General features: G+C 49.0%; 1 protein-coding gene across 1 annotated transcript in view; it reads right to left on the bottom strand.

Moving 5' to 3' along the window:
* The window catches only part of BOLL (boule homolog, RNA binding protein), a 566,072-nt gene that overhangs the window by 318,279 nt on the left and 233,321 nt on the right, over window positions 1–14,472 (bottom strand). The window contains exon 6 of the mRNA XM_033945221.1: window positions 2,848–2,975. Within this exon, the coding sequence (XP_033801112.1) occupies window positions 2,848–2,975 (128 nt within the window). The remainder of the gene's footprint in view (window positions 1–2,847; window positions 2,976–14,472) is intronic.

Genomic DNA, 14,472 nt, shown 5'->3' with positions numbered 1-14,472 from the left:
TATGTTTCTATGTTTCTTTTTACCCTCACCGTCAGTGGCTGAGGAAATCCCTCCATGGGCGGCTGGGAAAGACCGGGCCTCCACGCTGTCAGCTGCTGACTTGCGAGGCACTTTCAGCGGGAAGACCTGGCCATCGGCACCCACTGCTGACGAGGCTTTTCCACCGCTCTGGCCTGTGCAGCGCTTACATAGGCTGGCCGCGAGTGCCTCATGTCTGGAGCAAAATGAGCACTTCTTCCCCCTGTGAAGTATTCATTGCTCCATACACGACCTAACTAAAGAAAAGTGCCGGTTAGTTGAATAATACAGTAAAATAAATTAAATTTAAAGGGAAAGGAACCCTTCAGACTAGCACTGTCTCAGGATTTTTTTTTTTTTTTAAATCTTTACACAAAACAGACTCTACTGGCTCTCAAAGGAGTCCTGAACAAAATCCAACAGCCCTACAGAAGGGAGATGGGTACAACTCACTCACATCTACTGGAGACTGAGAGAAGACTGAGGTAATTAGGGGGAGTAACCTATTAAGTCCCATTCCAAAGTTCTGTCTCAGTCTCTACCTGCTGGTCATGATGAGATATAACCCGCTTGTAAGATGCCTATGCCGGTTTGGAGAGTTGCTAAAGAAAATATCTTTGAAGAGAAAAATACTTGTCAATGTGCTCTGTGGAGAAATGAAAACTGCAGTCTCTGTGTTAAGTTGGGCAGGTAGAAAAGCACTCGCGCTTCTGTGGTGGGGGCTTGCCAAAGGTGTCTGGAAACTACAGAATGTTAAGCAGCATCTGCACCAGAGCTCCACTGGTGATGCCACTTTTATGTTAGAATCCTATGTCCTTCTTGTCCTCAGAGACATATCCTTATACGTCCATGTATATGCAATACCCCCTTCAGACAATTACACGCTATTGCACTTAAGTGCCTAGTGCCCATTCACATGTAACTAACAATTGCTGGCATCTATGACATTCTTACTGTATATATTTGAATATAAGCTGATCCGAATATAAGTTGAGACTTCCCATTTTCCCCCCAAAAGGAGGAGAAATGATTGACTTGAATATAAGTAGGGGGCCTAATATTGAAGTGCCCTGCCCTGTTAGGCTCTTCCCCCCGCCCCCTTCCCTCCATCCCCTGTCAGGCACTGCACCCAGCCCACTTTCCCTTCATCCCCTGTCAGGCTCTGCACCCAGCCCCCTTCCCTCCCTCCCTTCTTTCAGGCTCTGAACTTGACCCCTTACCTCCATCCCTCCTGTCAGGCTTTGAACCTGGCCCCCTTCCCTCCATCCCCTGTCAGGCTATGCACCCAGCCCTCTTCCCTGTCAGGCTCTGCACCCAGTCCCCTTCCCTCCAACCTCTGTCAGGCTCTGCACCCAGCCCCCTTCCCTCCCTCCCCTGTCAGGCACTGTACCCAGACCCCTTCCCTCCAACCCGTCAGGCTCTGCACCCAGCTCCCTCCCTGCCAGGCACTGCACCCAGACCCCTTCCCTCCCTCCCCTGTCAGGCTGTGCACCCAGCCCCTTTTCCTCCATCTCCTGTCAGGCTCTGCACCAAGCCCTCTCCCTGCCAGGCACTGCACCCAACCCCTTTCCCTGTCAGGCACTACACCCAGCCCTCTTCTCTCCCTCCTTTTCCTGTCAGAATCTGCATCCAGTCCCCTTCCCCTGTCAGGATCTGCATCCAGCCCCCACCCTGCCAGGCTCTGCACCCAGCCTCCTCCCTGCCAGGCTCTGCACCATCCCCCCTTCCTGCCCTGCCCATCGTACCTCCTCTGCCAATCCCTGGTGGTCCAGAGGTGCAGTGGGCAGGAGCGAGCTTTCCGCACTCCTGCCCCACTGCTAACCCATTCGGTCGGTGGTTGCCGCGAGTTCTGGTTTCTTCAGCCACTGAGCAGCACCTGACTGGCTCCCGCTGGACCACCAAGGATTGGCAGAGGAGATACGATGGACAGGGCAGGGAGGAGTCAGGGTGCAGAGCCTGGTGGCGGCCTGCAATAAGTCTGGGAGGGGGGCACTGGGCTGAATATAAACCAGGATCCCCAATTTTGGGCCAATTTTTTGGTCCCCAAATCCCAGTTTATATTCAAGTATATATGTAAGTGATGTATATGTCTAGGCACCAATTTATAGCATTACATCCTATGCATATAGTGATGCAAAAAATTCATGGCTAAGGGAGTTATCTGATCTTTGAATTCCTTGTTGAGATCCTATGTATCTACATTCAAGTCATTTTTGAGTTGTAAAACATTAATCTAGTGGTTAGAGCTACAGCTTCAGCACCCTGAGGTTGTGGGTTCAAACCCCGCGCTGCTCCTTATGACACTGGGCAAGTCACTTAATCCTCCACTGCCCCAGGTACATTAGACAGATTGTGAGTCCACTGGGACAAATAGGGAAAATGCTTGTAGTACCTGTATGTACAGTGCTCCCCCGCAAATTTGCGGTTCGTGAATCGTAGACTCACTCATTCGCGGTCTGCTCCGACCGCCTCTTCCTGTATTAAGTTGAGCTACACCAATCAAAAGCTGCATGTGTAGCCCAATTTTACTACAGGAAGCGGCAGTTGGAGCAGACTGCGAGTGATTTTCTTCACCCGCTGGCGCTCTAGTTGCCCTCTCCTGCTTCTCCAGCCGCCCTCTCCTGCCTTTTGACGAGCAAAAAAACCGCATTTGAGGTTTTTCAAAATTTGCAGGGGTTCCTAGAATATAACCCCCGCGAATTTGGGGAGAGTACTGTAAACCGTTGAATGTGGTTGTAAAACTACAAAAAGGCAGTATACAAATCCCAATCCCTTTCCCTTAATCTAAAGATATCAGTTTAAAATCTTCTAAATGCAAAAGGTACTTACAGGCCAAGGTTGTGGAACAGAATTAACTTCAGGAGTATGGAAATAAGCTACTCCATTGTGATATGTATAAGGATAACCAGTTGAAGTTGTTAAATACATTGTCCCAGCTGCTGGCATTATGCTAGAACCTATAAAAAAAACATGAATATAAAATAAAATAGTTCACAAGTAATTATGTAATCACATTTTGCTAAAAAAAGGTAAAATTTCAAAACTAAAGTATTATTGCTTTGATAATCAGAATAATTTTCAAAGGTGTTTTATTAAGATATTTATCCAATGAAACATTGCTTTTAAGAACTACCATGAGCCCCTAGTGGGGAAAGCATATGGTGCTAAGAGCAGACCAGTACATGTAGTGATTACATTTTTAAACTCCCATATCAATTTCCTTCAGTTTTTACCCACATGCTTGCCACTTGGAAAATAAATTGAGGAAAACTCTCAGTCCAGTACAAGTTAGTCCACAGGCCTACAAATTTGGCTGAAGGGTTGACAATTATCCTTTTAAAACATAAATTCAGAAAGCAATATTTAGCTGAGTGTCAAATACATAATTTTAAACACACAGGCTATCAGACTATCCGCCGATATTCAGAATGTGAGCGACAGCTGATTGTCTCCTGCAGCCCATAGTGAAACTGGAAATACTGAAAAATGCATTTTTATTATATTTATAATCCACTTAATTAACTCACAATCTCACATTCACAATATCATTAGACAAAACCACATTCATCAGACTTTACAACCTTACTACCCAGAAGTCAAATTGCTATAATCTCTTGTCTTCTAAATCTGATTCCACCATCTCACTTTTAAAAATATAAATTATCAATATTAATTAAAAGCCTGGACAAAGAAGTATGTTTTCAGCAATTTCCTAATCTGTAAGACATTTTCACAAAAACGTATTTCACCTGGTACCCCATTTCTTAAAACTGGACCTGTAACTGAAAAAGCACAGTTACTTACCGTAACAGGTGTTATCCAGGGACAGCAGGCATATATTCTCACATGTGGGTGACGTCATCTACGGAGCCCCAGCGCAGACAGCTTTTCAAGCAAACTTGATTGAAGTTTCAAGTTTGCTATGCTGCACCACGCATGTGCATGCCTTCTTGCCCACTAGAGGGCGCATCCCCACCTCGTGGTCCTCAGTTCCATAGCCAGCAAAGAAGCCATCCCCGGGGAGGAGGGCGGGTTGTGAGAATATATGCCTGCTGTCCCTGGATAACACCTGTTACGGTAAGTAACTGTGCTTTATCCCAGGACAAGCAGGCATGATATTCTCACATGTGGGTGACCTCCAAGCCAACCAAAAAAGGGCAGGTGGGAGGATGGCAATTTAGGAAAACAGGTTACGCAAAACCGACTGGTCAAACCGGCCGTCGCTTCTGGACAACGTATCCAGACAGTAGTGGGAGGTGAAAGTATGAACCGAAGACCAAGTGGCAGCCTTGCAGATGTCCTCCACTGGAGTAGACCGGAGGAAAGCAACAGAAGCTGCCATCGCTCGGACTTTATGTCCCGTAACCCGACCGTGCAGCGCGAGACCAGCCTGAGCGTAGCAAAAAGAAATACAAGCAGCCAACCAGTTAGACAAGGTGCGCTTGGAAACCGGACGTCCTAACCGATTAGGGTCGAAGGACAAAAATAATTGAGGAACCTTCTGATGAGACTGCGTACGTTGAAGATAAAAAGCCAACGCCCTCTTACAGTCACGCGTGTGAAGCGCCACCTCACCAGGATGCGAGTGGGGCTTCGGAAAGAACACAGGAAGAACAATGGACTGATTGAGGTGGAAATCAGACACAATCTTCGGCAAAAATTTAGGATGGGTGCGAAGAACCACCTTGTCATGATGGAACACAGTAAAAGGTGGGTCCGCAACCAAAGCTTGCAACTCACTAACTCGCCTAGCAGAGGTGAGTGCAATCAGAAAAATCACCTTCCAAGTGAGAAACTTAAGATGAGATTTGTCAATAGGCTCAAAAGGAGGTTTCATCAACTGAGCCAAAACCACATTGAGATCCCAAACTACAGGAGGAGGTTTCAGAGGGGGATGAACATTCACCAGACCCCGCATGAAACGAGTCACCAGAGGATGAAGAGAGAGAGACCGACCCTCAAGATGCCAATGAAAAGCAGCAATAGCACTAAGATGCACTCGAATGGAAGTCGTCTTCAGCCCAGACTTGGATAAATGCAACAAATATTCCAGAACCGAAGACACCGGAACCGAACTCGGATCCAGATGGTGCGAGGAACACCAGGATGAAAATCTGGTCCACTTCTGGGAATAACAAAGCCGAGTCGAGACCTTGCGCGAGGCTTCCAACACCTCCCTGACCGACTGAGAAACAGAAACCGAAGTCAAGGGGAAAGGAACCAAGCCGTCAGATGTAAGGACTGAAGATTGGGATGCAACAGTGAACCCCGACTCTGAGACAGCAGAGAGGGAAAAACAGGCAGAAGCAGAGGCTCCCTGACACTGAGTTGAAGGAGCAGGGAGAACCAGTGCTGACGAGGCCAACAAGGCGCAATGAGAATCATAGTGGCTCTGGACGACTTGAGATGAACCAACGTCCTCAAGATCAGAGGGAAAGGAGGAAACGCATAAAGGAACCTCCCTCCCCAGTCGAGAAGAAAGGCATCGGCCTCGAGACGGTCCGGGGAGTACATCCGAGAACAATAGAGGGGCAGTTTGTGAGTCTCCGGGGAGGCAAACAGATCCACCTGAGGAGTCCCCCAGCGTTTGAAGACCTCGTGCAGAACTCAGGAGTTTAGCGACCACTTGTGCGGCTGGAGAAGACGGCTGAGTTTGTCGGCCAGACAATTCTTCTCTCCCTGAATGTAAACCGCCCGCAGGAAGATGTTCTGGGAGACCGCCCATTCCCAAAGGCGCAGGGCTTCCCGGCACAGGGACCAAGAGCCCGTCCCCCCTTGCTTGTTCACATAGTACATTGCCACTTGGTTGTCCGTCCGCACGAGGACCACCTGATCGTGCAGCAGTGGCAGAACGCTCGAACTGCCAGAAAAATGGCACGAAGCTCCAACACATTGATGTGACAAAGACGGTCCTCCACTGACCATAGACCTTGAGTCCGCAGACCGTCGAGATGAGCCCCCCATGCTTACTCCGAAGAGTCCGTGGTCAGGACCTTGCGATGCGGAGGGACGAGAAAGAGCAAACCCCCGGAAAGATTGGAAGAGTTGGTCCACCAACGGAGCGAGCGTCTCAAGGAAGGAGTCACTGTTACAGGAAAGGAGAGCGGGTCCCGATCTTGATGCCACTGGGAGGCCAAGGTCCACTGAGGGAGCCTCAGGTGCAATCGGGCGAACGGTGTGACATGAACCGTCGACGCCATGTGGCCAAGTAGAATCATCAGACGGTGCGCTGAGACGGAGCGCTGCAGCGAAATCTGACGGCACAGTCGAAGCAGAGCCTCCAACCTCGGAGGGGGGAGGAACGCACGAAGGCGAACCGTGTCCAGCACGGCCCCGATAAACTGAAGGGATTGAGCAGGGCACAGCTGAGATTTGGGAAAGTTCACTTCAAACCCCAGACGCTGAAGGAAGATGATAGTCTGTTGGGTCGCTGAGATAACCCCCTCCCTGGATGATGCCTTGATCAGCCAATCGTCCAGGTAGGGAAAGACCTGTAGCCCCTGAGATCTCAGGGCAGCCGCGACTACCACCATACACTTCGTGAAGACTCGAGGAGACGACGCCAGCCCGAAAGGGAGGACCCGATACTGAAGGTGCAACTCCCCCACCTGGAACCGTAAGAACTTGCGGAAGGCGGGATGCACTGGAATGTGAGTATATGCTTCCTTCAAGTCCAGGGAGCACATCCAGTCCCCTTCCTCCAACAGAGGGTACAGAACCGGAAGCGACAACATACGGAACTTCTCCCGGACCAGGAACTTGTTGAGCTTCCAGAGGTCCAAAATGGGACGTAAGTCCCCGGTCTTCTTTGGAACCAAAAAGTAACGGGAGTAAAACCCCCATCCCCGTTGTGAGGGGGGTACCGGCTCCACTGCCCGAAGGCTCAACAAGGCTCTGGCTTCCGAGAGGAGAGGAAGCTGGGTTCGGTTGGAAAGAGACGCGCCTGGCGGATTTTCCGGCGGCGCAGTCAAGAAGTTTAGTGAGTAGCCCTCCGATATAACACGGAGTACCCACGCGTCCGAAGTGATCCGAGCCCAAGTCGGATGAAAGGCCCGTAAACGTCCCCCGATGGGAAGCGGTGTCGGCGAAAGCGCGGAGGGGGCCCGCCCCCATCCGCTCAGCACGTCAAAAAGACGGCTCCGGCTTAGAAGCCCCCTGCGCCTGAGGCTTTTGATGGGCCGCCCTGCTCTGCTGAGGGGGACGCCGAGGCGGAGGTCTGGAGAACGCCGATGTAGACTTCTGCGGATAACACCGCGGCGGAGGTCTGTACGGCTTGGGAGCCGCCACTCGGGGTTTGGGGCGAACCAAGGAGGCGATGGAGCGCTCATGTTCAGATAGGCATTTGGTCGCCGCCTCTAGGGACTCATCGAACAACTCAGAGCCCACGCATGGCAAGTTGGCCAGGCGCTCCTGCAAATTCGGGTCCATATCAACCGTGCGGAGCCACGCGAGACGGCGCATAGCTACCGCGAAGGCAGAAACACGGGAGGACAACTCAAAGGCGTCGTAAACGGCATGGAAAAGGTACAGACGCAGTTGAGATAAATTGTCCATAAACCTGCCAAAGTCCCCCTTATGAGAATCCGGCATGACCCCATGGTAACGGGGCATCGCCTTCACCATATGTCGTAAGTAAGAGGAGAAGGTGAAAGCATAATTGAGGACCCTGTTTGCCATCATCGAATTGTGGTAGAGGCGGCGACCAAACTTGTCCAGGGTCTGCCCCTCCCGCCCGGGCGGGACCGCTGCAGAGACCCGAGAAGGCTGCGATTTCTTTAAAGCCGACTCCACCAGTAAGGACTGATGAGATAACTGCGCTTTCTTGAAGCCCTTACAGGGGACTGTGCGGTACTTTGACTCCAATTTGGAAGGCACCGCCATAACCGTCAGAGGGGAGTCCAGGTTCCGCAGAAACGTCTGGTGAAGAACCTTATTCAGAGGCAGACGCGGAGATTCGCGAGGAGGAGATGGCAGATCCTGTTCCTCCAGAAACTCCTTGGTGTATTGAGATCCTGACAAAAGATCCAGGTCCAAAGCCCTTCCCATGTCCAGAACAAACTTGGAGAAGGACGAGGGCTTTGAAGGTGGAGAAGGGGAGCGCGAGGTCCGCGTTGCCATAAAGGAAGGGGAAGCCTCGCGGGAGTACCTGGGCTCCCGGCCCCCTCCAGACTCCGACCCCCAAGAGGCCACCCCAAACGACTTCGTTGGGGTTGGAGACCGACGATGCCCCGAGGACCCCCTTTGAGAAGTCCCCGGGGTACGAGGAGCCGAGGCAATCTCCCTCCTCCGTGGCGAGGCGTCCCTCGACAACCCTCCCTCGGAGGATCGGAAAAGCCTCGGATTATCTAGGCGTAGCTCCGAGACGCGCAGGGTTTCCCCTCCCCGGCGAGGAGCGACCACGTCGAAGAGGAGACCCACGAGGTCGCTTGGGCTTCCTCGGTCGACGCTTCGCCCGAGGCCGACCTGAGGGCGAAAAACCCCTGGAGGACCTCGACGAGGAAGAGGACGAGGAAATCCGACGCACCCTGCGCACCCTTTCCCGAGGCCGCACACTGCGCTCAGGCTGGTCTACTACCGAGGTCGAGGCCACGGTCGGGGTCGAGGCCAGTACCAGTACCGGGGCCGAGGTCGCCGAGGCCGAGGGTTGAAGGTGCGCCAAGGCGCCGGATAGCTCCGAGGCAATCAGCGCCCGGAGCAAATCCTGAAAAACAGGAACGGCCATCATGGATGGTAAGTCCGGAGCCGGCGGGTGCTCCCTCGAGGGCGACCTCGGTCTCAAGTATTCCCGCGGAGCACCCGACTTCGACTTCGACACGCGGGGCGGGGCCGAGGACGACCCACCCGCCCCCGTCGAGGAGCCCGAGGATGGCTTCTTAGCAGAACCTGGAGCTGAGGAAGGAAGCGAGGACTTACCCTGGGCAGGCTTCGTTGAAGTGGACGCAGGCTTCGACGAGGAAGGCAGCCGCGGCGAGGTTGAGGGAGTCGAGGCCGAGGTCAAGGCCGGGGCCGACGTCGAGGCCTTCCCCGCTGCGGGGTCCACTGCAAAGAGCTCCGCCATGTGAGCGCGACGGCGGCGGAGAGCTCTAGGCTGAAATGTAAAGCACCGAGTGCAGTCAGTCGGGTGATCGGGACCCAGACAAAGTAAGCACCACCGGTGGGGATCGGTAATCGAAAGCAACCGATCACACCGGGTGCACTTTTTAAAGCCCATCAAAGGGCGTGACATGAAGCAAAAACTGGCCGGGAACGAACGAGGTTCCGTGGCTGCGGCTCCCGGGAGCCCCCGGAGCCGAAAGTAAAACGATTTTTTTTTTTTTTTTAAACGAATAACACGATCGCAAAAGAAGGAAAAACAAAAGAAAACACAGCGACTAAGGAAAAACTAACTCAGCCGCGGTGACAGAAGGCACTAGCACGGAGCGAAAAAACACATAGGGCTTCTGGCTCCGCGGAAGAAACAGAACTGAGGACCACGAGGTGGGGATGCGCCCTCTAGTGGGCAAGAAGGCATGCACATGCGTGGTGCAGCATAGCAAACTTGAAACTTCAATCAAGTTTGCTTGAAAAGCTGTCCGCGCTGGGGCTCCGTAGATGACGTCACCCACATGTGAGAATATCATGTCTGCTTGTCCTGGGATAAACAAGATTTCCTAGTAATTTGCATATTTCACTACATTCCTTTTCCTTATATCCAATAACATATCACTTTCTGACCTTAGCGATCTACCTGGTCTATATATTATCAAGCTGTTTCTCAAATAATCTTCTATAATAAAACCCTAAGCGCGCATACGCACTTACAATGGAATGATCCCTGACAGTGTGATTTGTGACTCCGTGGACATGTTCGATTTGCGGCTTGCGGCAGCGAGAGCAACAGCAGGAAGGGTGTCCTTCGAGGTGCTGTGAGGCGTCCGGCTGCTACTGCTGCACAGGGAAGTGGAGGGGGAGAGGGAAAAGGGGCTGCTTTGGGGGGAGGGGTGTGCTGGGGGGAAGGCAGCAATCTTGGTTTGCTCAGGGGACCAGAGAGAGAGATAGGCAGGGGGCCAGGGAAAGAGACAGACAGACAGACAGAAAGAAAGACAGACAGATAGACAAGGGGCCAGGGAAAGACACAGACAGAAAGAATGACAAACAGACAGGGGGCAAGAGAGACAGCCAGCCAACCAGTGGCATCTATTCCTATCTCCCCTCTTTTCAACCTTTCAAAGTCCTTTAGATCATTGTAGTCTTATTAGAATGTTTATTTTATTTTTTTTCTCCTCTATCTCTATTTTTTATTTCTTTATTACTCTAATTGTCATTTTTCCAGGTACTTTAGTTATATTGTGAGCCTTCAGGACAGTAAGGGAATTTCTAAGTACATATCTTACATATAATTTTAATGCACCCTAATGTATATTTTCTGTAAACTGCTTAGAACCTAACGGAATTAGCGGTATATAAGAAATAAATTACATTACATTACATTGTGAGAAAGAAAGAAAGACATACAGGGGGGCCAGGGAGAGACACAGACAGAAAGAATTACAGACAGACAGGGGGCCAGAGAGACAGACAGACAGCGGCCAAAGAGAGCGAGAGACAGAAAGACAGACACATCTATTCTAGCACCCGTTAATGTAATCTCAAATAGTAGCAACATTCCATGCTAGCAATTCAAGGGACAGAAGTAGCTTTCTCCATTTCTGTCTTAACACCAGACTATGGGGTTTTCCTACAAAGAACTTTTCCAAACACAGATACAGGTATCTGATACTCTGATCATTTTAAGTAGACATTGACTCAGGCTTTGACAAGAAATCCTTTAGTTTCTCAGGATCTTCAAAATGTAAAATCTTATTTCCACTTGTAACTTTCATTGTTGCTGGATAGTATAAGCCATAAGTGAATCCTTTTCCTCTCATCTGTGACCTTAACATAAGGAGCTGCTTCCTTGTATTCGCCGTCAATTTGGCAAAATCTGGCATCAACAACAACTTAGAACCCTTGTAATTCAAATTTCTATCAGCTTTAGCCAATTTTAGTATTTTTAAAGCCTGCTGGAAGCATAGTAATCTAAAAATTAAAGGCCTTGGGCTCACTTGGTTTGCTGACTGCTTTATTGGAATCCTGTGAGCACGTTTTATTTCCAACGGCCTTTTTGAATTCAACTGTAGTATTTTAGGTAACAAATTTTACATTACATTACTGACTTCTATTCCGCCTGTACCTTGCAGTTCTAAGCGGATTACATCAAAAAGATAACTGGTCATTTCCAGGAAGAGGATTACAATTAAAGGCGTTGGTGACTAATTCAATTTTGAGGAGAGGTTACAAAGTGGGAAAATGAGGGGAGCGTCAGAAGGAGCTGGAAGTATACGAGAAGGTTGCAATGTGGATGCTGGTTACATTGTTGAGTCATAGAGGAAAATTACAGGTAGGGAGAGGGAGAGGGGAGGATAGCATGGGGGAAAAGAAGGGGGGTTAGGACATCTGGATGAATTTTTTGAATAGTAGGGTTTTGATTTCTTTTTGGAAAGCTTCGAGGTCTGTTGTTGCTGTCAGCAGGTTGGTGATGGAGGGGTCCAATTTTGCTGCATGTGTTGCTAGTAGGTTGTCATACATCTTTTTGCGCTTAGTTCCTTTGAAAGGGGGGTAGGAGAAAGGGGACTGGGTTCTCCTTTGTCTGGATGAGAGGTTCCTGTTTAGGCGGTTGTTTAGGTGGGTGGGTGCCGTTCCATTTAATGTTTTGAATAATAGGCAATATAGTTTGAATTGGTTGTGGGCTTGTATAGGAAGCCAGTGTGAATCTAGGTAGGCGTTGGTGATGTGGTCAAATTTTCCAAGAGAATAGATCAGTCTGAGGGCTGTGTTCTGCACGGTCTGTAGTTGTTTTATTAAGTAGGAGGGGCAAGGAAGGTAGAGGATATTGCAATGGTCCATTAGACTTAGGACTAGGGATTGGACTATGAGTCTGTATTGTTCTTTATCGAAGAATTTTTTAATTTTGCGTAGGTTGCGCATGGTAAAGAATGCTTTTTGTGTGGTTTTGTTGATTTTCACATGAAGAGTGCAGCATCTATCTACTGTTACTCCTAGGAGTTTGAGAACGGGCTGTATGGGATATTTGGTGGCTTTTATTTTTAGTTCGGTTATAGAAGGGGTTTTGTCCTTTTCAAGCAATAGAAATTTTGTTTTGCCTGAGTTGAGCTTAAGTTTGTGTTCTATCATCCATTTTTCCACTGCTTCTAGTGTTTTTTCCAGGTTATCTGTTGTGGTGGGGTCTTATGAGTCAAAGGGGAGGCGTATGGTTATATCATCTGCATAGCTGAATGAGGTTACTTCGAGATTGTCTAGCATGGTACCGAGGGAGGAAATGAAGAGATTGAAGAGCATGGATGACAGTGGTGACCCTTGAGGTACTCCGCAGGGATTGGTCCAGGGATCCGATATAAGATCTTTTGTTTTTACTCTGTATGTTCTTGTTTTGAGGAATCCTTGGAACCAATTGTATACTCTGCCTGAGATCCCTATTGCTTCTAATATCTGAAGAAGTATGGTGTGGTCAACCAGGTCAAATGTGGCAGAGAGGTCTAGTTGAATTATCAGCATCCTTCTTCCTTTGCTAAGGTGCTGTCGGGTTATATCTAATAGGGAAACTAGCAGTGTCTCAGTACTGTGGTTGCATCTGAACCCTGATTGAGTTGGGTGGAGTAGGTTGTGGTCTTCAAGGTAGTTGGAGAGGTATTGTGCAACCAGACCTTCTATTAGTTTAACATATAATGGAATTTAGGCGATGGGTCTATAGTTGGACGGGGTGTCTATTGGGCCTTTGTGGTCTTTCAGTATTGGGGTGATTATGATTTCTCCTTGGTCTTGTGGGAATTGACCTTCCGTGAGCGTTGTTTGGATCCATTGCAAGAGGCAAGCTCTAAATTTGGGGGAGGCATTTGTTAGTAAATATGAGGGGCAATTGTTCAGGTCGCATGACGCTTGACTATATTTTTTGTAGAGTTGGTTCATGTCCGACCATTGTACCTTTGTGAAGTTGGTCCAGTACCTGTCAGCTGCAGTGGCTTCATCTGTTGTAGGGTTTATTATGATCTCGTCGAGGTGGGTTTGTGGTTGTTGAAGGAGATTCTGATTGTGGTGATCTTGTTTTTGAAGTGGTCTGCTAGATGGGTGGCTGTTGGAGGGTAGAGTCCTTGAGTGGCTAGGAATGGCTTAGTGTCGGTGAGGTTTTTTACAAGTTGGAAGAGTTTCTTTGTGTCTATGGTTTCTGTGCCAATTAGTTTGGAGTAATAAGCTCTTTGTTTTTCCTTAAGTTTGACCTTGTATTGTTTTATTAGGTTTCTCCAAGCTACTTTGGTGTGTTCTTGGTTCTTTTTTTTCCAGTCTCTTTCGAATTGTCTGCAGTGTCTTTTTAGTTGAAGAAGTTCGGTGTCGAACCATTTGTCTGAAGATCTGCAGAGTTTGTGTTTTGTCTTTACTGGGGCTAGCTCGTTCAGGGTTGTTTCGCTCAGGGAGCACCACTGGCAAATGAATACATTTGGGTCTATGTAGGCGATTGAGGGGTCTACTATGGTCCAGAATGTGGAGGGATCGATTTTTTGTCAGGTTTTGAAGGAGGTTTTGAGGGGTTCGTGTTTGTTTGTGCTATGTGTCCAGTTGATATTAAAGGTGAATTTGAAATGGTCTGACCAGAGGGAGGGGTGCCAGGCCCTATTAGAGATATGAATGTCAGGTGTGTGGGGATGTTGGGACATGTAAGCTGCAATATCAAGTTGGTGGCATTTTTCGTGCGTGGGTTGAGGATACAGAATTTGGTAGGAGAGTGCATTGAGGTATGAGATTATGCCTTCGACTTGTTTGGAGGAGTGGTCTTCAAGGTGGAGATTTATGTCGCCGAGGAGCAGGTTATGTGTTGAGGTAAGTGAATTCCGGAAGATGAAATCTTCAAGTTCGTTTTTTGTGGCATTCCATTTTCCTGGAGCTAAGTAACAGAGGATGCAGGTTAGGGTGCCTTTGAGTGAGTTACTGGAGAGTTAGCAGGTCTGAGTGGGGGGTGGAGTGCTTGTCTAGGATTGTTATATTAAGGTTGTTTTTTACTAGGATGGCTAGACCTCCCCCTCGCTTTTTTTCTCAGCAGACTATTTCAAGTTTGTATCCCTTGGGACAGAATTCTGTTATGCTTGGGTCCGAGTGGAGGGAGAGCCAGGTTTTGGCTAGGAATAGGCAGCCTAACTGTTCTTTTACTATCCAGTCTTTTATTAGGTCTGCCTTTGGGCTGATTGATCTTATGTTCATGTACGCACATGGGATAGAGATATGATTTTTGTGAGTGTTGGGAATAAACTTTGGGTGTAGGAGGTTCCTGGGTGTAGGAGGGAATTTGTGAACTGACTTCTTTGTATTGGGAGGTGATTTTCGTCCCCATGTGGGTGGGATGCTTTCATGGGTAGCTGTTGTGCA

Source organism: Geotrypetes seraphini, chromosome 5, assembly GCF_902459505.1.
Source record: "Geotrypetes seraphini chromosome 5, aGeoSer1.1, whole genome shotgun sequence".
NCBI classification, from domain to species: domain Eukaryota; kingdom Metazoa; phylum Chordata; class Amphibia; order Gymnophiona; family Dermophiidae; genus Geotrypetes; species Geotrypetes seraphini.
Note: the sequence above shows the minus strand (reverse complement) of the source record. Positions and strands in the feature narration are given on the sequence as shown.